Genomic DNA, 23,343 nt, shown 5'->3' on the forward strand with positions numbered 1-23,343 from the left:
TCTAACACCAAAGGCCTTAATTTTACACTTCCTTACCACTAGATGGTGATGTCGTAAAGGCAACTTATTTAACTGAACTTGAACTCAAATGTTTGGACTTCTTACAATAGGCCTAGATGCTTGACAGTGATTGTTGTCAACTCATCGTAGTATAATAAAGTATGAAATCATTTTGTTTCGAAGATCAGGAATGAAACTGACTTTAAAAACGATGTAATCTTATGTAAACTCTGAATTCCACTATTTTCTTCGAAATAGCAAATGGCAGTTTGTTTTTAGGGCCAATTGTGCCACAATTTTATTACACAACTATTGATTAGAGGAAACGTTTTTCTTGTTTAAAATTCTCTACGTTTTCAGGAAAAACATGTAATACATCGTAAATGCTACATTAAGCCCTTTTCCCAGATTTTGGAATGTCATGAAGCATGGAAAATGAAAACCTTTAAAAATCCTATTTCAGAAATAGACTGCAACAGTTGAAAAGGCGCAAACGAAAGCTGAGCATGTTGCCCCTGTAGCTATGCCTTCATGTGACGTGCTTTATAGGAAACATATGATAATCACTGAGGGATATAAAACGGTTTCCGACGGATACCAAATCAAAATGGCCCCCTGTAGGCCTATTCATTATTGCTTGCTGCCTTCCTGATATAAGCCATGTTAAAAGTAACCCCCTATTTGCGTCTCTTCTACCTTGCTCTTTGGATATCGTTACCTTTTCCGTAAATTGTGCAACTACTATATGACATAGCTCAATCGGACATCAAACGTGTGTGTGACTATCGTTGTGCTACCGGAGATGTGCTTATAATTTCCCAGGAGAAAACAAAAATCCCACACAGGGAGTGACGTAAAACAGTTTTGAAATGACTAGCTCGCTCAGCGACGACTCAGTGACGACGACCCAGGTGGTCCGCACACGGGCCCACCTGGGACGGGGGGGGGTGAACGGGACAGGGGGGGAAGCTCTAATAAACGTGGATGTGCTTGACCTCGATGCGTCATGAAGCCACACCGCGCCGGCATCGTCCCGCGACGTGGTTCTGCCTCGGGTGGTGCAACCCCGGCAGAACAACCGCCAACAGCACCACCAGCACCACCACCACTCGTGCAATCCCACCAGAGCAGCAGCAGCAGCAGGCCGCCTGGTCGTCACATGGGCAAGACCCCCGGCACAACCGCAGCATCCCCAGCAGCATCCCGGCCCGGCCCGTCTCTGTCATCTCTCTGCCGTGCCCCCCCCACGCCCCCGGTCCCCCTCTCCCCCCGGACATCCGGCGGCGGTGTCCCGTCCGCGGGGCATGGCCCGCCCCCCTCCGGCCCCGGCTGTGTCAGGACGACTGCATCAGGCCCGTCAGCCGCTTCCCTGTCAAGGACTTGCCCTGGGGGAGGAGAGGAGAGCGCCGACGAGTGACGGAGAGAACAGAGGCGAGAGGAGTCCGGATTCAGGTGGAGAACGACACGACCCCGGACGATGAATGAGGTCGGGAAACAGGGCTATCCGCACGCACACATACACACACACACGTCATCTCAGCATGCACGACGACAGACACAAGCCACCGGTGGCGCCGTGACGGACACAGGACATGAGCGTACACACGGGCCGCAGCTAGGGGGACTAGTGGAGGTGCCGGTTGGAGGAGGAGGAGGAGGAGGAGGAGGAGGAGGAGGAGGAGGCCAGTGTGGTCTGTGATGAACGGGTGAACAGCCACGCCGCCCAGGAGGAGGGACTTACCACACTGCGCGTGAACTTCTCTAGGGAGGTGCGGCGGCCCTGCTCTGTGTCGGCCGGCTGCAGCTGTGAGCGGGGGGGGGTCAGGGGAGGGGGTGGGTGGGGGTGATGGATGGGTGGGTGGAGTCAGGGAGGCAGGATCAAGTCATGGTTGTCAAAGGAGTAGGTTGGGTGGTTGGTTGTTTCATATATATGTATGTATATATATTTAGAGAGGGAACGAGAGAGAGAGAGGGTGAATGGAGGTTAGGAGAGACAGAGTGGAGGGTGGAGGGGCGAGGCCAGCCGGTGGGGGTGGAGTGGAGGGTGGAGGAGGAGTAGGGTGGGTGTAGGGGTGCAAACAGGGACAGGCAAAGGCATGAAGGCGGGGGGGGGGGGGGGGGGGACAGAGGTAGATGTGATACAAAGCAAAAGCTAGCACATAGCACAGCAACGCCTAACCGTTAATTCATTCCAGGGGTTAGGGTGTACCGCACCCTGGTACTATACAATGATCAATTCTGACGATATAGAGCACTGCATACAGAGAGGGCTCAATCGATTGACCCTTAAGTGTATTTGAGTTTCCCCCTTAATTGTTTTGACAGCAGGATTAAGTCGGCGTCGGAGAGGGAAGCGAAGTGTAAAAGGTTTATGCAGAATAATGAGAGGTAGAACAGAATAGGGTGAGTGCAGCGTAACGGTAAAGTACCTTTTTCCTGGCGAGCAGGAGGTCTTGGTAGACGTTGGATCGCAAGAAGCGTGCATAGCTGTCACTTTTCATTAGCTTAAAGATGTGCTCCTGGAATAGAAAGAGGGGAGGGGGCATGAGTGTGTGTGTGCGCACGCCCGCGTCAGCCTCAGGGTTTTCCGAGGAAAACAAGGAAAGACGGAGAGAATGTGAACGAGAGAGCACAGGAGTTTATATAATATTAACATGAGAAAATACTAGTTCATATTTCCGCATCTCTCTCTCTTAGCTCTCACTCTCACACCCTGTGGGTGTGTGTGTGTGTGTCTGTGTGCATGTGTGTGTGTGTGGTTAAGCTCACATCACGGAGCAAGGGTACATCCACAGAATATAAACACACAGGACCGGATGTGTGTACATTCCCTGACACGACCTATCTTGCGCAAATGTACAGTATGTGTCTGTGTGTGCGTGTGTGTGTGTGTGTGTGCGCTCGTGCGTACTTGGTGCACTGGCACGTTTGTCCCATATCGCCCGACAGCTAGCTGTCTGGCGCACACGTGTGCGTGTGTGCGTTTTCCTTCTATCGCCCTGACGGCTAGCGGTCTGGCTCTGTGTGCACCTGTGCGTCCTCAAAGCTGTAACGGCCCGGGTCCTTGAGGTTCTGGCTGGTGCGCTCGTAGCTGTGGGAGTCCAGGTTGATGGAGCTGGGGGCGCCCTCGGCCAGGAACTCCTGCCAGATCTCCTGGGCCCGCGAGGCCACCTCCTGCAGGGGTCGGCGTTTCAGCTCCTGCACCGCCAACCAGAACCTGGGCACAGGCCGCCCCACACGGCCATTACGCATCACCCATCATACTACCAGCCCCACCCCCCCTCAGCTAGGAGATCGAACTTGCAACCTTCTGGTTACAAGTTAACCCACTCTACCTCCTGAGCTAAGTCAACCCCACAGGTGTGTGTGTGTGTGTGCATGCTTGTGTGCGTGCGTGCATGCGTGTGTGGAACGGGGCTCACCTGAGGTTCTCTGAGCTGAACTCTGACTCAAGGAACTTCAGGAACTGGTCCCGCCCCACTGGGTCCTTGAGGGCCTCCTCCAGGGAGAAGCCCCACCTCTTCACCCGCTGCTGGCTGGGGTCCTTGCTGGTGGAGGTGAGATGAAGGAGAATTAATGAACAGAAAAGACAAACCTTTTACCATGTCGACCTTCTGTACAAACACCGAAATGTGCCATCCATCCTTTTATCACACCATTGAGACCTCAAACGCCATCAGTCCAAGATGCTCCTCATACAGTAAATCCCCCTCGCTTTTGAGGCCTTCACCTGGTCCGCCCGCTCGCTCCTCAGCTCCAGAAGCTCACCTGGCCTCCAGGTCCCAGAAGGAGGAGTCGTCGCTGATCCAGGGGTTGGAGGGCTCGGTGAGGGACACGAAGGGGTCATACTCCTGGAACTGCTCCGTGTAGCCCATGAGGCTGTCGGCCACCTTGGACACCTTGAGACAGTGCCTGTCCAGCTGGATGTTGAGGAAGGTGATCTGAAGGAGAGGGAGAGGGAGAGGGAGAGAGGGGGTAAATCGAGTGTAATGGAAAAGCTAAATGAGGGGAAGGCTCATCAGTCTGTATCTCAGAGGTGTCAGGCGTGATGGATGAGGGCGGCGGCAGCAGCGGGCGTCTCAGAGATGACAGGTCCGTGCTCAGGCGGAGGGAGGAGGTTACCTCCTTCTGAACGTCCTCTTTGGTGGGCTTCCGTGCGGGCTGCGAGGGGATGTGGGCCGGACTGGGCTGGCTCTGGTTCTCGTCCGCCACTCCGTACACAGACTGTAGCAGAGGAAAAACTTTATTTAAAAGTTTATTATTTAGTAAACTTTATTTAAAACTTTACTTCACTGATGCTGCTGTGCAGCATCAGTGTAGTAAATGATGCCCTATATAGATATATAGATAGATAGATAAAATGTTATCGATGTGTGTGTGTGTGTGTGTGGTTTTGAATGCATTAGCTTTTTTTTTTTTTATTGTTGAGGTTGTTGAGGTTAGATATTCCAACAAATGACATTTTAATATAAAAGGTCTTCCCTTGTGTCTCAGAACAGTGTTAATAACGACATGGTGACCTCACCTTCTTCACCCTGTGTGGATTCCTCTCTCGCCGACACTTGCGAATGTCCATCTCTGTGGTGTTGACACAGCCTGGCTGTGGAAAAGGACACGCTAAGTGTTTCTGGGTCAGGGAACAGGGTTTTGTGCAGGCAACCTGACACCCAATCTGGTTATTGACATCAAAATGGGACCATCCGTTGGATGACAAATCCCTATTTTATCAAGCTGACTGCTCTTGATCAGGGGGTTTTACTGGGCTTACAACACAAACACTCTCTTCCCAGCTGTCCATTGCTGCTTTTTTTTTTGGCACCCTTCTTTTCCCCATGCCCACCTCTGCATTTTTACATTAATACCACACCTGTGCCTTTGTTCTAGCCTGCTCAGCGCTCTCTCTCTCTTCCTTTCTTCCTTTTTTTCTCTTTCTCTCTCTCTCTCTCTCTCTCTCTCCTCTCTTCCTTTTTTTCTCTCTCTCTTTCTTTCCTCTCTTTCTTTTTTTTCTCTCCCTCTCTCCCTCTCCCTCCCTCCCTCCCTCCACACTCACCACTGGGCGATGGACATCCCAGAATGCTCTCTCCTGGCTGTCCAGGATCTTCCTTTCAGCTTTGTCTTTCTTCCTGTCGATTCTGGGTAGGATATACATTTTAAATAGGTAAAGATTCTCAAAGAAACAACCATATACACACACACGTGCGCGCACGCACACACACACGCACGCACGCACGCACGCACGCACGCACGCACGCACGCACGCACGCACACACGCACGCACGCACGCACACACACACACACAAGCAGGAAACATGTGAGTGTGTGTGAGTTCAGATCCCCGGCTAAGGCTTTGACCTGACGTTTTTACTTTGCCAAGCAATGCTTGCTGGTCACTGTTAGGACTCAGCTCTTACATAACTGACATTTTGTGATTGGTGCTCACATGGCCTAGTTTATGCTGCATGTGTGTGTGTGTGTGTGTGTGTGTGTGTGTGTGTGTGTGTGTGTGTGTGTCTGGATTTAATGCTTCTTCTACGCCCTACCCTCTTGGACATGCAGCGTTTTCTATTCACTCACTCTGACTTTAAATGTTTCCTAGCTAGAAGGGGGAGAGAAAATATGTTTCTGTGGTGTTGCCTTTTCCCATAACAACAGGGTTGACCGTTGTACTTCCCCATAGCCACCACTAGGTGGCGCAGTTACATAGAGATGGAATTAGTCAAGCTAGCATGTTTGCTGTGGTGGTGTCTAGCATATGCCTAAACGAAAAGCATTGTTAGCATGAGAGCATGGATTAAACCCTGAGAAACAATCATAATCATGTGTGTCGTTCAGGACCTCTCTTTGGACACAAATGTGAACGTAGGAAGAACTAGGCGCTCATTTCTTTGCATGCATTCCAACCGTGTAGACTGGTAGAGGATCATATCTCATATTCAGAACAAAATTTATTTTCTTGGTGCTTTTTCACGCCCATTTACACGTTTCACTCACTTCACTTGGGCCTCGGCTTGCATGAAGATGAATTCCCACTTTCGGGCGAAGGCTCTCTGAAGTCTGGCGAGGTTCTCCTGGTACAGCCAATCAGGCGCGGCGTTTCATGTCAAGGGGATCAGAATATTTTGAGGTTCAAGGTTCTTTTTATCCCTCAGACGATTAAATGAGTCATTCGTGGAGATGTGGGAGGCCGGGTGCGGTGAGTCACTGTGCTCAGATACCCTGACAGAAACACCTCACCGGGCCCTTCAGCGAACGCACTGAAAGCTCTTCTGTGGCTCTTTTCTACCGTGGCTTTTATCTGGGCCCCGAACATAACTCCATCCCTCCCTACCAAAGAACCCAGGTCCGTAGCCAAGGTTTGAAAAACAGGTCGGTCCGATTTGAGTGGGGTCCGGTTATGTTTTGTGCAAATGTCACACCCGGTGGACACAAAATAACAAAACTAAAGTGAAGGGTTAGACATCATCTCGGAGACGTACTCAACTGCTGATTTTGCATACAGTTGTATTTAGGTTCCATTTTTTTTTCCAATCACTAGGAAAATTACCCAAAACTCATAGCTGGCTGCGGGCATGAGAGAACCCCTTAATCCTCCAGGCCACCCTGGACAAACCTAAAGACTGAAGGAGCACTGAGGGAAAAACAAACGTCCTCTACCAGTTGATGCAATCAGAATAACGATTGAGAATCAGTTGATTGTGCGCACCAAGGCGTGCCTCTGCGAAGCTGGCCCTTAACGAGCAGCTGTCAAAGACGCATGACCTCGTTATGAAGCAGAGGAGCCCTCCATCGCTCCATCAGGCCAGCCACCAGCCGCGGAACAGACAGAGGAATGAGGCCCTGGGCCCTGTAATGACCCAAATAACAGAGAGAACGCCTCTGCCGCCGAGTGGAGAATAATAAAGTACAATAGATTACCGTCCTACAACGAGGGGGGAGTACAAGTCGGGGGTAGTAAAATGTGAGAGTGTAAAATAGCGGGGTGATAATTCCCTGTGCGGCGTTTTATTCATATGCTAATTCTGTTCCAAGATGTTCCCGGTTTACCTTGTCTGCAGAGGAGACAATGATGGCACATGCTGTGGCACTCCTGAAAAGTATTCATTTTCTGACGAAAGGCTGTGTGTCCGTGTGTATGTGTGTGTGTGTGTGTGTGTTTGAGTGTGTGTGTGTGTGTGTGTGTGTGTGTTTGAATGTGTGTGTGTTTGTGTGTTTGAATGTGTCTATGTGTGTTTGTGTGTGTTTCTGGTGTGTGAAAGTGTGTTGATTTAATTATCGAATTTAATCATGGGGTAGATAGCAACTTTCATCGTCCCGGCAACATAATTTCCTCATAAAAAAAACGAAACAAAACAGAAATACTCTGAGTCAGCCAAGGTCAACAATAGAAGGTGAAAAAATGTAATTAGCGGCTCAGTGGGCGGAACGTTTATAGGCTAATATAACAGTGTGTACTTACGGCTTCATAGTCGGCTAGCTCCAGCCTGGCTTTATTCTGCATGGTGCGTTTGCACAGGTAGATGGCTAGAGGCAGAGATAGAGATAGAGATAGAGATAGAGATGGGGATGGAGATGGAGATGGAGATGGAGAGAGAGCGAGATAGAGAACGAGAACGAGAGTGTCAGAGATTGAGACATGAGAGAGAGAACGAGAGAGAGAGAGTGGCAGAAGGTGATATGGGGAGAGTTAGAGGGAGAGAGGGATTAAGTCATAAAGTCAAGTTATAGATGTTTACAATCATGACAAAGAGAATGGTTCACTGGTGATACGAGCTGCTTGGGCTGGAGTACTTCAGGGTATAACTTCATGCAACAAAAATGTTGTCCTCGCTGTCACCGGACAAGGCGAGTTAACCAGCCTCAAAGTAGTGATTTATCTCTGAAGTCTCTCTCACACACACACACACACACACACACACACACACACACACACACACACACACACACACACACACACACACACACACACACACACACACACACACACACACACAGGTTGTACGCCTGGACCGATGCCGGGCAAGAGACAACAGCAGCACCAGGAGGATTGGCCAGAGTTGGACAAAGTGGATGATTGACAAACAAAGTCAAATCAAACCCCAAAAACCACAGCCAGAGAGCACAGGACGGCGGACCGTGACTCACCATAATCAGTGTTCTCAGGCTCCCAGCAGTTGGACGGCCAGAAGTACGGAGACTTGAGAGAGAGAGAGAGAGAGAGAGAGACACACAAGAACCTAATCAGCCAGAGAGTCACTCTGGTAAAGCAGGTTTATAATATCTCATACACTCTGCGTAATGCTAAAAATACTACGGTTGCTATGCACCGGATTCACCCGGTGATGGGCATCCATCACGTCTCTGTGTGTCCCACAACTATCTGGGAATTGATGGGGACTCTGGTTCCCTCTCTGATCTATGGATGTATATTTCATTGGATGTTAGAGATTCAAAGTTGGTTCCCTGGTCCATTAATAATGGATCTGCCAAAACGATCCAGCGTTCTAGTAGTGGGCCCAAGGAGAGCATGGCAGGACTGGTATTTTTTAGATTTAGTATTTCATGGCAGATATTCATGTAAAATTCATGCAATATTAATGAATAATAATTAACTCCAGAGCATAAGGTAGGGGCGGTTCGGTTCTTTGGATCTGTACAGCGGTAAATGAATTAAAAAAAAAAGGACAGAGTAGTACTTCTGGTGCGCGCACATAACGCAAATAAGCCCTGTTTTACAGTCACACCTCGCTGCGCTATGCACCAAAAAACAAAAGACAAAACCCTCTGTCACTGTCCCCCTCGGACGAACACTGTACCGGAGACGAATCGATACCTCTTCAAACGCACACCGCGCCCCCTGCCCCCTACCCCTGCACCCCCCCCAACCCCCCCCTTTTAACGCTTTCCACGTGACACCGGTGGGCTCCATCATGTCAACATCAGAGGGGGTGTATTTTTAGCCCCCCCATTCAAGGCAGAGCAGCGTCGCGCTCGCGGTAGCCGCACATAATGCCTCCTAATCTGGACCGACGGGAGCGTGGCTAAGTGGATTCTGCGGTGCAATGTGTGGGAGGGGCCGGCCGATCGGGCGGGCAGGATGGGTGGGTGCGAGGCGGAGGGTGGGGGGGGGGGGGTTGGGACAGCCTGCTGTGTCGCCCCCCCCCCCCCCCCCCCCCCATGTTATCAAACAAGGGCCGGTTTGGGACCGCATCGATGCCACACAGCCGCTGGGTCTCTAGCACCGTACCTCTCCAAAGCCAAAGTGAGAACAGTGAAAGCCACGGCTCAGACAGCCTCACCATAGGCTTAGTGCGTATTCCGATCACACTCTACTGACACACCGTCATGAACGGGATGCGGCTGTAGCGGGAGTATCCTTGCGTAAGACGGAGCACTGTGGCAGGTGGGGCGGGCTGCGCGGTGGGGGGGGGTGGGGGGCTGCCCCCTGGTCGGTGGGGCGGGGGGCAGGCTGCGCGGTGGGGGGGGGGGGGGGTGCTGCCGTACCTGGAAGCGGTACAGGGTGCCGTCGTCTTTCAGGGTGAGGACGTGGTCGGAGATGGGGAAGAGGTAGCCGTGGGCGGCGATCAGACTCCCCAGATGGATAGCCTCGGCTGTGGGGGGGACAGAGAGAGCACAGTGGGTTGAGGAGGTGGTGGTGTTGGTAGTGGTGTGATGGTGGTGGTGGTGTGATGGTGGTGGTGGTGTGATGGTGGTGGTGTGGTGTGGTGGTGGTGATGGTGGTGGTGTTGGTGGTGGTGTGATGGTGGTGGTGTGGTGGTGGTGATGGTGGTGGTGTTGGTGGTGGTGTGATGGTGGTGGTGGTGGTGGCAGTGGTGGCGGTGGTGGCGGCAGTGGTGGCGGTGGTAGCGGTGTGGGCGCAGTACAGTGGTGGTGTTGTGTCTCTAATGTCATGAGGTACCTGAATCCTCGATGGTGAGGTTTTTCATCAGCCACTGAACAATGTCTGCTCCTGGAGAGTACAGGAGAGGAAAGGTACAGAGAGAGAGAGAGAGAGAGACACACACACACACACACACACATACACACACAAATGCATAACATTAGCCTTGAACAAGTGCCCTCTCGTGAATACACTCCACACATTGACTCCTGCGAGTTATAATACACAAACACTAAAAGCTAAAGCTTTAACGCTGGAGTAGAGGTTGATTACAGCTGTAGGTGCGCGGGCTGTTAGGGCTGAGTAGGCCGGTGCGTTCCAGAGAGAGGAGGCTGTTCTGCAGTCAGCCAATGAACCAAGGGGCTTTTTACAGTGCATGGTCCTTTCTCCAGCTCTTCACTTCCACATTGTACATTTGCATCTGTTGTGGCTTGTTTGTGTGTGTGTGTGTGTGTGTGTGTGTGTGTGTGTGTGTGTGTGTGTGTGTGTGTGTGTGTGTGTGTGTGTATGTGTGTGTTTGTGCCAGCAGGCCTGAAGAGGCAGAAGTATAGGAGTGACTCAGATAGGGCTTGAAGGGAGTCACACAAACACACACAAAAACAGACACACACGTATTTATGTAAATGCATTTCTAGGCACACAAGCACAAATACAATAGTAATCACAAATAATAACACACAACACACTCATACACAACCCAACACACACACATAGACAATCAGTGTGTGTTGGGTTTGTATAACACACACACACACACACACACACACGCATGCACAGCTAAATTATACACAAACACGTATAACTGTATGCATAAATAAACACACATGCACATGCACGGCAAAAATAGACCCAAACATGGATAACATATATGCATACATCAAATACAGACATAAAACACACACACAAACACATCCCCCCAGCAACACACACACATGAGCAATTGTAATGAGGCCGTCCCCACAGGCTGCTGGGCTGCTAACGACCAAGGTCTTATTGGCAAACATCACCTGCAGCAGCCGACGGCAGTACAGCAGCCATGCAAATGAGACCGAAAGGTCATCTTTACTTTACTGCCTCTGACTCACTCCGTTCACATGTCTGCCAGGTGCCTCCACCAAAGACACACACTCACACACACACACACACACACACACACACACACACTCTCCACCACACACACACTCTCCACCACACACACACACACACACACACACACACACACACACACACACATACACACACACACACACTCTCCACCACACACAGACACAAACTTTCAACCACACACATACACAGACACACAGACACACACACACACACACACACACACACACACACACACACACACACACACACACACACATACACACACACACTCAACCACACACAAACACAAATGCATTTTTAAGGACCCAAGCATGTGTGCAGAAATACAATTGTGTTCACAAATAAACAAACACCTATACACAACCCAACACACACTCATAGACAATATAAATGTGTGGTGTGTGTTGGGTTTGTCTAAAATAATAATAAATAAACAATATTGTCACAAATAAACAAACACACCCACACAAACACAACCCAGATGGCGTCTATATACATATAATACAGATGTGTTGACTGACCTGACACAGACATGTATCACAGGTGCTGACTGACCTGACACCACACTGGGGATCTTGGACAGGAAGCTCTTGACCGTTCGGATGGTGACCCCTCCCGCCTTCTCGTCTTGTATTCTCATAACAACGTCTTCGATCTGTCAGAGAGCAGAAACAAGCCTGGTCACCAGCGTACCTTTAAATAAAACATGCTCGCTCTACAGTGTATGGATTAATGCATTAAGGTTCAGTATGCCTGTGTGCGTGGCTGGGTGTCTGAGTGGGCACTTCCGCATGGGGATGTGTGACCAGGACGATGGGAAGAGGGAGCAAAAGGTCTCAAAGTCTCAAAATGCCAACGATTCACAAAATAACCTCCAGTTTCAGCTGCAGAGTTTAGTCAGAGAGAGCAGAAAGCTAAAGGTTAGCTCATAGCAAGGTCTTACAGGAGGGCAATGTTTTAGACTTGGTTCAGGGGTCACTACATCGCTTCAACCTTTGTATTGCTTGCTGTGCTTCTCTGCAAAGAGACGTTTTTTTCTTTTCTTACCATCTTTACTTTTTTACACTAAACTCTTTTAGTGTAATCTGAGTTATGCTGTCAATACAGTTTGAAGTTCTCTCCCCACGACACAGAGAAGCGTCACACCCCCATGCAGTCAGAGCCTTTAAAGGACAACAGCGGTCTGGGGGCTCGAACCGTCGGGCCGTCTCTCCTAGCGTCATCAAAACATCTGTTACCAATGTTAGCGGTCAACGTTACCTCGATGTGCTGATTCTGCTCAAGAGCATTTTGTGTGATTGTGCATGCCTCAAATGTAAACAATAGCCTCTTTGAAGCAGATTGGTTGAATGAAGAAGATTGGTTGAATGATGTTGGTCATTTGCATATATTTATTTGCACAAAACTCGCAATTTGTACCTTTTTATATAAAAATCATAATATGTCTCTCTCTCCCCCTCCCTTTCTCCCTCTCTCCCCCTCATTCCCTCGCCCCCTCTCTCTCTCAGGGCAAATGAATGAAAAAAAAATTGAATGATGACACAAGCATACGGCTTTGCTTGACCTTTTCCTTCTATGGCCGCGGACCTTGAGGTCACGCTCTGTTGTGATGTGAACTGCCAGGGTCGGCGCTCTGCTGCTAACTACAGTCACCCTCCCACCCCCCCCCCCCCCATCACTGGCTGGCCTCCACTGGTGCCACGGAGAGCAGGCCTGATGGAGCTGTCCACTGGAAATCAATCTGCATTAAGGAGAGGTGATTTATTGCGCTGAGCTGTGTTAAACTCAGGCCTCATGCGAAGCTGTCCCGGCGGCTCTGCTGTCCGTTAGAGAGTTGATGCCTCCCTACGTACGGGTTTCACTGATGTGCGTGTGGAGCTCGTGGAGCTGTCTATGTTCGGATGCACGGATGGTGACATGCAAATCTGTCCATAAGTACAAACGCAAACATACGCGCACTCACACACACACACACACACACACACACACACACACACACACACAAATGCAAGCACACACACACCCTTAGCCGTATACACAAACCCGTACACAGACACTTACCACACACTCAAACACATGAATACACAATCTGTCTTATGCACACAGAGACAGACAGGGGCATACAAGTACATGTCTGGAGAAAGTTGCTTCTATTAGCTTCAGCTTCAACGGTGTGGGACATATTGACAGAGGTGCTGAGTTAAGGGGTTATGGGGTTATGGGGTTAAAGGGTTAAGGGGTTGACCCTGGACCCAAAACAAAAAGAGCTATTAGTGCTAATATTATTGTCATTCCATTCCCATGTGTGTGTGTGTGTGTGTGTGTGTGTGTGTCTATCTGTGTGTCCACCAGCTTTAAGCAATCATGCCCAGATAACAAATTGCAAAATGGTGGCTAGGGCTTCAGAAAACATTATTTCCCCCCCCCCCCCCCCCCCAGATTCTCCTCCTCTACATTAGTGGAGCGGAGGAGTCAGAGCAGCTCATTACAACAGTATTAATAACTGGAGCCAGCAGGGAAGATGGGAACGGGCTTATGGAGGCAGCTTATCAACCATATACCCCTGCTGCTCCCTCCTCAAAGACCCCCGCGCCTCCCTGATCTTCATTAACTCTGAATAATCTCCCCCGCGTTTAAAGAAAGACAGCGATAACTTAACAAACTTATGTTGAGGGGAGATCGAGAGACGGAGGGAGAGAGAGAGAGGACATTGGAGAGAGAGAGCAAGCGAGCGAGAGAGAGGAGATTTGAGAGAGAGAGAACAAGAGATAGCGAGCGAGAGAGAGGAGAGAGAGAGAGAGAGAGAGATAGATCAAGAGTTAGGAAAGAGAGAGATAGAGGAAAGAGGAGAAAGAAAGAGGGAGTGAGAGAGGAGAAAGAGAGAGATAGGCAAGAGAGAGGATGGAGGGATGGGGGAGAGAGAGAGAGAGATAGGGAGGAAGAGATATAGATGCTAGGCTAAAGAAAATCGCTCACTATGTTTACTCTTCCAGCCTGACGTTGGAAGGTAATCATGCCGCCTGGCAAAGCACTCAAAAGATGATTCACACTCAGACCTCCATGACACATACACTGCGAAACACCTTTGCATTTGAGAAGCGTATGGATTTAATAATAGACGTGACACACTAGAGAAGAGGGGGCCGGGGTGGCTGTCGTGTGGCGCGGCAATTAAGATTCTCTTACCATCGACGGGGAGAGTGTCTTGGTTTTGAATTATTGAAAACTCACTGTAGAAAATGAACACTTTGACTGAGCTGATAAATCTCAGTGTGGGATTAGGCACACAGGGGAGAGAGAGCGAGAGGGGGAGAGAGAGAGAGAGATGGAGAGAGAGAGAGAGAGAGAGAGAGAGAGAGAGAGAGAGAGAGAGAGAGAGAGAGAGAGCGAGAGAGAGAGAGAGAGAGAGATGGGGAGAGATAGAGAAATAGAGTGATCGAGAGAGATACAGAGAGAGCGATAGAGAGATTGATGGGGAGAGATCGAGAAAGATAGGGATTGAGAGAGAGAGAGAGAGAGAGAGAGAGAGAGAGAGAGAGAGAGAGAGTGAGAGAGACAGAGAGAGAGAGATCAACAGCAGCATCTGCTGAATGAATTTATAAATTAAGCCTCTGTGTTGTCATTGCACTTCTGCCTCATGTTCTGAGGCATCATAAGCACTTCACACCGACCCGGGGCTGGCCCTCAGATAGACCAGCCTGGTGCTCACGCTGGCCCTCTGAAGACCACGCCCATACACGCAAAACAACCAGAGAAGAAGAGCTTCAAAAACCTTAAGGCTCCATTGTATGCACAGCAGAACCGTTCACATCCACTGTACACCAACACAAACAAGACACACACACACACACACACACACATGCAGACTAACTCACACACTCACACACACACACACACACACACACACACACACACACACACACACACACACAGGGACCCAGCACATGCACATGAGAAAGGGATGCAGCCCTTTTGTTCCACTGTTCTAATGGACACCGGGCGAGAGGCGACGGTGGGAGAGGACTCTTATCTCCCTGTAGGAAGGCGCTGGACAACAAGTACTTGGCCCAGCCGAGAGGGCGCACGCTATCTCTTAGCTCCGGACGCTAATGGGCTTTCGCGGCGCGGCGTGAAGAGCGTTTTGGAGAGAGAGCCCTGCGGTGCCGCTGCTAGCCCGCGATAACGAGGCTAGCCCGCGATAACGAGGCTAGCCCGCGATAACGCCGTCACCGTCACGCCACCTCGCTAGCAGCCTGCTAAAAATGGTTATCAGAGAAAGGTGTGTGTGTGTGTGTGTGTGTGTGTGTGTGTGTGTGTGTGTGTGTGTGTGTGTTGCATTTGCGTGTTTCTAGGGCCAATTTTGTTCTAACATTTGGTGGGCCCACAAGTCCACAGTCCACTCTTGCAGCACAAAGTCACGCACACACAACACACACACACACACACACACACACACACACACACACACACACACACACACACACACACACACACACACACACACACACACACAGCCTCTTGACTCTGGACTGCAACGGATGGACGCGACTATGACAGATTGAGAGATTGCAAAATGAGGTTGAAATTGGCCCCTAAAATACATTTAATGGCCACTAACATGTCCATTCACTGTTTCCACGCAGTCGACTCAAACACGAAGAAAGAAAGAAATATACAGTATATATATAACACTACAAACAACAGTTAAGAAAGAGAACAATTCTGAGCTGTCTGGCAGATGAATGGTCAAATGAAAGCGAGCGAAAAGCAGTGTTCTCTATCTCCTCTTTTTTACGATATTAATGAAAGCCATTGTCCCCTCGCCCAAAGTGGCAGGGGAGAGGGCTGGCCCAGGCTGGCCCAGGCTGGAGGAGCAAGACAGATAGTGCTAAAAGATGTATTAGGCAGTAATAGGTCCATTAAAGATTGAAGAAGTCATCAGCGAGGCCTATTCAGACCCACTTGTCATTGTGAAAGACATCGTTGTCTGTGAGGAGGAGGAAGCGGGGCGGCGCGCTGCGAGGCTGACCTAGTTTGCTAAATGTGGCCGTTTGTCCTTCAAAGTTTTGGGCAAACTTTGACGCACGATTCAAACAGAGACTCTGTTGCAGCTGCTTCCATGCAGATACTACTACAGATACTAGGATGCTACCGACTATGTAGCTACAGTAGCTACTATTGCTGCAGACATCAGTCTATGATGCTAAAGCTGTGAAATCACCTGCGATCAAACCGAGCGACACCACAAACCGTTGCTGGTTCGATCCCCGGCTCCTCCTAGCTGTGTGAGTGTCGAGGTGTCCCTGAGCTGAGTGCCGAGGTGTCCCTGAGCAAGACACCTCACCCTAACTGCTCCCGACGAGCTGGCTGTCGCCTTGCGTGGTTAACACCGCCGCCAGTGTGTGAATGTGTGCATGAAAGGGTGAATGTAGGGCAATATTGTAAAGCGCTTTGAGTGGCCACTGGTCAGAAAAGCGCTGTATAAATGCAGTCCATTTACTATTTTATTTAAGGGAGCAGGTAGGGGTTCAGCATCTTGCTCAAGGGTTCCATGAGGAAGGTTGCAGACACTGGGTGCTGGGATAGGACCAAACTACCCAGTACAAAAACCATTACAAGTTTCTTTCACACACACTAATGCTTTTTAATCCCATTGCCTCCTGGGAGAGGGAAAGTACTGCAAAGAAGTCTTGACCTGTCACGCATAACACACCCCAGCTCACCTTGACCTCGCCGCCACCCTCATTAAACGGGCTCCAGCCGGCGTTCTGAACCCCAGAGGGAGGGGTGTGAGAACAAGACAGGTTGGCACACCACCACCAAACTACCCCCCACAGAAATCCTGTCATTTCCCTTCACCGCGAAGCTAGAGAACGGGAGGGGGTGAGGACGGGAGGAGGTTGAGGGCTAGCATGCCCAGTCTTGACTGAAGGGGGGGCTTCAGGGAGCTGGAGCAGAGAGACGGGGGAGAGGGAGAGAGAGAGAGAGAGAGAGAGAGAGAGAGAGAGAGAGAGAGAGAGAGAGAGAGAGAGAGAGAGTCAAAGAGAATGAGTGAGAGAGAGAGAACGAGAGAGAGAGAGATTGGAGAGAGAGTGAGAGGGAGAGAGAGAGAACGAGAGAGAACGAGAGAGAGAACAAAAGAGAGAACAAGAGAGTGAGAGAGATAAAGAGAGTGAATGAGAGAGAGAGAGAACGAGAGAGTGAGAGAGATAAAGAGAGAGAGAACGAGAGAGTGAGAGAACGAGAGAGAGAGAACGAGAGAGTGAGAGAGAGAAAGAGAGAGAGAGAACGAGAGAGAGAAACGAGAAAGAGGTTGTGGTTGGTTCCACTCTGATAGACCATAATGCAAATGACTGCAAATGACTGCAATGGAAATGCCCTGTTAACAAAATAAAAGATTTAACAACATAACACAAACACGCACATGCATTCATGCACTTACACACGCACACCCTTTGCCATGTCAAAACCATAGTAATGCTTCTCTCACCCCAGCCAAATCCTGACACAGCTTTGTCAAGTCATCCTCAGCCCATTTCCATCTCATCAGAATTAACCTCTGGGCTTTGCTCTGTTTCTGTTTTGGAATGTATATTTTTACCTGGAGCAGAGCGTTCTTCACTTTGTCAATATGTTACCCTGTAATCCCTGTAATCATTAGTGGGTCTAGATTTGTAAAGGATTTCCAAGTAAATTGTTGAACCACCCAAACATAATCATTCAAATCCCTGGCCCCTCTGGCAGGCTGCCATGACAGAAAGCCGCTGTAGACAGCTGAAATATATGCACATCCCATCATATGCTACCCAAAGCATCTTCACATTTCCTTTGCCTTCAAATCTCAGGCAGCACACAGGCAGCATAGGAAATGCATTATGTATGTCCCGGTCCCCCTGTCAACGGCGTCCCTGGGTGAAAATCGCAGAAACGTGTCTGAGTTTAAGCCACCGTCGCCACTCTGTGTTGTTTTGATTTATTTATATTCTGCATTCGTCACGTCGGTGCGGTGGAGTTGTTCAGGCGTCGGTATCGCCCCATGCCCACAGTGTCTCTGAACGGCAGCCCTGTCGTGTACCCCTCTTCATTAACGGGGAACACTAGCCATCTCCGCTCAGTCAGAGCCTGTCCTGATGAAGAGAAGAAACGACAACAACAACAGTCACAACAAAAACCGTAGCATTAGCTCCTGTCCGACCGCCCGGTCTCTCCACTGCTTTATTTATTTGTATTTAAAGAGAAGCGACGCACCTCGCTTTGACGCTCTCCCTTAAACGAAAGGACACCTCAACGATCCACTTTTGGGCTAACGCCGGGCAAATGGGAGAGTTTCAGGGGATAGTGGTGTGTTCGTTCTCGAGATGGGCTAGACGAGGAGCTGGGAGAAAAGCATGAAAATAATGGGACTGAACTGTTGAGTCATCTGGCTGTTGATGAGGCGAGGGTGGGAGAAGAAAGAGATAATCCAGTCTTTCAACGGGTTGCTAAGGGCCCGAGTGCATGGAAAGCAGGAGGCGTCTCACTTAAAGAGCCACTACAACAGATAGAGTGACGTGATACCAGGCGACGGGACTTATTTATAGAATCTCACGGACAATCATGGAGCAGTCTTTTCTTCTCCTTATCTGGGAAACACATTCCAGAAATCAGCCAGCAACGAGAAAAAGCCCCGGCCGACAAAGGTCTCTCGGCTCCAGGGAAACAAAGTCTCGTCACCCACGATTTAACCCTTTTATGGGGATTGCTTGTGAAGCTCATTTGTCTGAAGGCAGGATGTAGAAAAGAGTTACCTCCACCTCGCTGGGTCTCCTGAGCCCCAGGAAGCAGCGCTCGACCGGCCTGATCCGCCCGAGGGACCCTGGTAAAATCGAATAAGGTTAATTATGCGTAATTACACCGGAGAACAACAACAAAAGAAGGCTATTTACAAACGGTGTGGTCGGGGGAATACACAAGGAACCGGTGGGTCGTGTCGGCTCACCGGCGGACCCGTCTAACACGGTTTTATAGTGCGTTCCATCGATCTCCTCCGCTGAGAACATACAGCTCACGGTTTCTTCATCATGTGCCACCATCCCCCCACGAAGCCAAATCCCTGAATCCCACATTTCCACAACCGTTTCAGAATCACACCTCCTTGTCCTTCCAATCAGCCAGCATATTTTCTCAAAAATATCGGCTTGGCCTCATTGCTCATGCCTGCCAACTCTCTGTGAGCCTACCGTGACTGCGTCCGCGTCAAGCTGCCATCTCACGAGGAAGGCCCAAGTAGGAGGCGGGCACAGCAGTAGCGGAGCCGGGGAAGGAATGCAGCGTTGTTCTATTTTGAAGACCTCAAGATGTGAATGGTAAATGGACTGCCTTTATATGGCGCTTAACTGAGCAGTAGCCACCCAAAGCGCTTTACGATTATTAGCTTACATCCACCCATTCATACACACACACCCATTCACACAACGACAGCGGTGTCAACCATGCAAGGCAACAGCCAGCTTGTCGGGAGCAGTTAGGTGCCTTGCTCAGGGACACCTAAAAAATCAGCTAGGTGGATGGGGGATCAAACTAGCAACCCACTCTACCTCCTGAGCCACATGCCTCCTAAATGTAATATAATGTTTATCTGCTGAAGGAAATGTAAAGTTAATTAGCGTGTTGGTGTTGAATGTCATAATAGCTTTTCTGGGCCTTGTTGCCCTTCTGAAAATAGCAATGGTAAAAACAGAACATCTATGGCTTGTAGCTGGATAATTGGGCTCGCCAAGGGACATGACAATACTTGAAGAAGGAAGACATAACTACTTACTAACCGCTGGAGTGTAAATCAGTAGCTATACTTTCCTACGGGGGATAGGTCAATAAATCTTTGACTGAAAATTACACTTGATGATAACCCATCAGTGGGTTGACTTTCTGAAGGATAAACAAAAAGTGGCCTTCAACAAAAACAGACTTCCTCCCTCACTTCCATCCCATGTTCCTATTGCTGTTTTTGAGTGTGCTCTAATTCCACGAGGGAGGGGAGACACCTCTAATGATATCCTGGTCAGGGGCCCCTTCTGTCTGTCACCGATGCTGCCCAGAATCTCTTGTGTCAACATTCCTCGGGGCTGGCTGCTGATTGAGTTAGCAGGGGGAGGAAGTGTCTTCATCATCGGGAGCAGTCTCGCAGGTCCACCATCTCCCCGGGCCCACAAGCCTGTTCATGATGGTTGGAGACAACCCCCCCCCCACCCCCCCCAAAAAAACGGTGTTGTTTACCACTCCATCGCAAGGGAAGGGGGGAGGGGGGGGGGAGGACAGGAAGAGGATGATGACTGAGTGCAGCATCCTCGCTGCTCCCCCCCCCGGAGACGCTGAATATTAATATCCCATTCCGGAAGTTTTTCTTTTAATCGCCAGGCTGCTTGGGATGTTAACTTTTGTTCTAGCCCCCAGAACACACATTGTACTTTTTGCCATAATGGCCGCTGCTTATAATCATGAAAAAGAAAAACGCTGACTGATTTTGGACGTTGCTTGAGCTCTCCTAGGTGGACGCAGGTCAATAAAAGTGATGCCCACATTGAGCGGTTATGGATGATATGTAATGGCTCACAATGGAACCACAGGGAATGCAGATGAAGACGTGGAGGCCTGAGACAAGGAGATCTGCTCTCTCTGGTTACAGTAAAATGAAAATGGGGGTCAGATCCGGCCACTCCCTGCTGTTTTCCACCACGTCCATTAGCGCACGCACACACACACCAACAGCAGTTTAAACAATCATTCATCTCTCGCCTTCTTTTACTCAGCTGTGGACTGGACGCAGTGGGTGTGTCCGTGTGCGTGCATGTGTGTGTCCATGTGACAGCTTCTTTCCCAAAGCTGTCACCATACTGAACTCAAATTTGCACTAATATATACTGCACTGACATAGTTGCACTGATCACTACACCACCAGACATAACCTACCTCTACCGTTCAATAGGCTGCTAGCCGCTCTTGGACTCAAGTCGGTGCTCAATTTTCTGTTTGTGGTTTATTGATTTACTTTTTATTGTGTATTCATATTTATACTGTATAGTCTTTTATTTTATATTGTGCTAACTATGTGTGCACTTTTAAGGAGCTGCTTTCTGAATTTCATTGTACTGTGTATAATGACAATAAAAGCTTTCTATTCTGTTCTATTCTATGTGCGTGCATGTGTGTGTCCATGTGCGTGCATGTGTGTGTCCATGTGCGTGCATGTGTGCGTCCGTCCGTGTGCGTGCGTCCGTGTGCACGTGGGAACGCGCACTAAGCACTGGATGCACTTTACAGCTCAACGACTCATCACATCCCATAATCAGTTTAGCGCCAGGCTACCATTTTGCTTTAATGTCATCGCTCCACAACACCATTCACCGCCTGATTCCTCCAGAGGAGTGGCTCTGGGGAGCCGGCGCCGGGTCCTGAACCCCTCTCCTGTCACCGGACCCCCTGCCGCCATGCGGAGGATCTACTTTTTGTCACTTTAAACAGGGAGTGTTTTGTCTTTCTTTAGCGTGCTGTGCGGATGTAATTAGGGAAAAAGCGAAGCGGCTTCAACCTTCTGAAGCCATGGATTTCCTGCTACGGCTCCTAGCCTGAGGGAAGATTTTTATAGGCACCACTGCGTGTTATTAAACCTCTATCCCCCCCCTGCCCCAAATGGTTAATGACTGTCCTCCACAGACACAGCTATTATCGCCAACTACCAGCGGTGTAAAGGAAGAAAGTATAAAGACTCGGTTACGGTACTTAAGTCGTTTTTATAATTCTGTCAACTTTCACTTTTACTTAACTGCATAAAACATTAAAAAGGACTTTTACTCTCATACATTGGAGTATACCAGGGAAGATTTGGACTTATCGCTATTCGCTACAAATATTCATCTGAAAATGATAATTGCGTATGCGTGCGAGCAACTGCCGGTCTCACGGAAAAGTGACTGGTGGCACACAGAACACGGAGGGCACGTCAAGCCCATCAATTAGAGGCTGGATAATCACAAGCTGGTGACCGCAGGCTACAGTTAAAGCAGCAGTATCCACGCATCCTCCTCATCCACTCGATAAAAGTGCCCCTGGTGGATGGCAACCGAAGTCAAACACCTCCATTTTTACCTGTATATGTACTTGTTTAGGTCTACTCATGCACATTTATTCCCAGATAAATGCAATCGATACTTGATATTTAATGATAATGATATTTAATGCTAATGATAATTGAGCTACTTTATGACCGCTAAAGACATTTTCTCACGGATGACTTTACCTTTAACCAGAATCACTTTCAACTAGGTATGTTATTTGACTTTCTATCACTTTATACACCACAGCCAACTACACGTTCCCGTTACCTGCATTGGCAATTTGTCCTCCGTGTCAGGAGTGCCGACAGGCTTTTAAACGGCACGGGAACGTTGTTGAAAAGCAGAGACTAAGTGGAAAGACTTGCTCCTGGGGCGTGTCAGGAGGCACATGCACTGACCTATGCTGGAAAAGAGCATAGAAACCCTAGGAGAAGGAGAGGGAGAGAGAGAGCGAGAGAGAGAAACAGCACATTACTGCCAAAGTGCTGTTTTTACTCGCCCTACACACAACACACTTTTGCAAAACATGCAAGCACATCAGGTTTTTAGTTTTTTTTTTCCAGTGAAATGAAATTTCAGGCTAGGCTGAAAAGGCACGAAAGAAGAAAATGGTAGGGGGGAGGTAGGGGGGAGGTAGGGTGATGGGGGAACGGGACGCCATGATTGAATTGCAGCTTGGACAACAACTTCATCGAGTTTCACTAAAGGGTCTCCTGTCACAGAACCGAGGTGTGACTCTGAGAGGGGGCCGGGCGGCGTGTGGGGGTCTGGTGTCTATGCGTATGTTTTGATAAATGTTTAGGAGCGGTTGCCGGGTTATTACAGCGTGAAACGTCTCATCTGGCGTTTTGTCTTCGGTGGCGTTAATACCAGACAGCCGAGGGCTGAGACCGCTAACTCAAAGGCTGGACTCCTGCTCATTAAACTTTCATTATTCTCCTGTTCACCTCATGGGAGCCAAAAAATGAACCATTTATTATGTCTGCAAAAGCTATAATTTGCAACCTTACCATTGTAACCAACCCCCCCCCCCCCTCTGCATTATTAAATAGGCTTCCTTGAAACTAAGACAGGCCAGACCTTTTGATCTCTTGTTTCTCCGCTATACTGTATATTTAAAAACTGCATGAAGTGCGTATTTTTTTCCGGTGACTTCGTCGATGGCTGACAGCTGGTTGTAACTCGCTAACGAAGGTGAAGTATTAAGCGGTACTTGGCTGCCTCAACACTTTGAAAAATGTTAAT

General features: G+C 49.2%; 1 protein-coding gene across 1 annotated transcript; it reads right to left on the reverse strand.

Annotated features, from left to right (window-relative positions):
* Positions 1-1,334: 1,334 nt before the first annotated feature.
* LOC311361927 (regulator of G-protein signaling 6-like) lies at positions 1,335-20,151 on the reverse strand (the record flags this gene model as incomplete). The annotated part of the gene is made up of 21 exons (XM_084481722.1): positions 1,335-1,385; positions 1,742-1,804; positions 2,430-2,519; positions 3,031-3,217; positions 3,423-3,548; positions 3,769-3,941; positions 4,123-4,224; positions 4,526-4,600; positions 5,051-5,132; positions 5,992-6,068; positions 7,457-7,521; positions 8,143-8,194; positions 9,502-9,608; positions 9,917-9,967; positions 11,561-11,660; positions 16,729-16,773; positions 16,865-16,871; positions 18,003-18,132; positions 18,594-18,627; positions 18,793-18,860; positions 20,070-20,151. The coding sequence occupies 21 exons, from the start codon at positions 20,149-20,151 to the stop codon at positions 1,335-1,337; spliced, it is 1,767 nt and encodes a 588-aa protein (XP_084337848.1).
* Between the last annotated feature and the right edge of the window lie 3,192 nt (positions 20,152-23,343).

The sequence above is a fragment of the Micromesistius poutassou genome (genome assembly GCF_964030765.1).
Source record: "Micromesistius poutassou genome assembly, chromosome: 17".
Classification (NCBI taxonomy): Eukaryota; Metazoa; Chordata; class Actinopteri; order Gadiformes; family Gadidae; genus Micromesistius; species Micromesistius poutassou.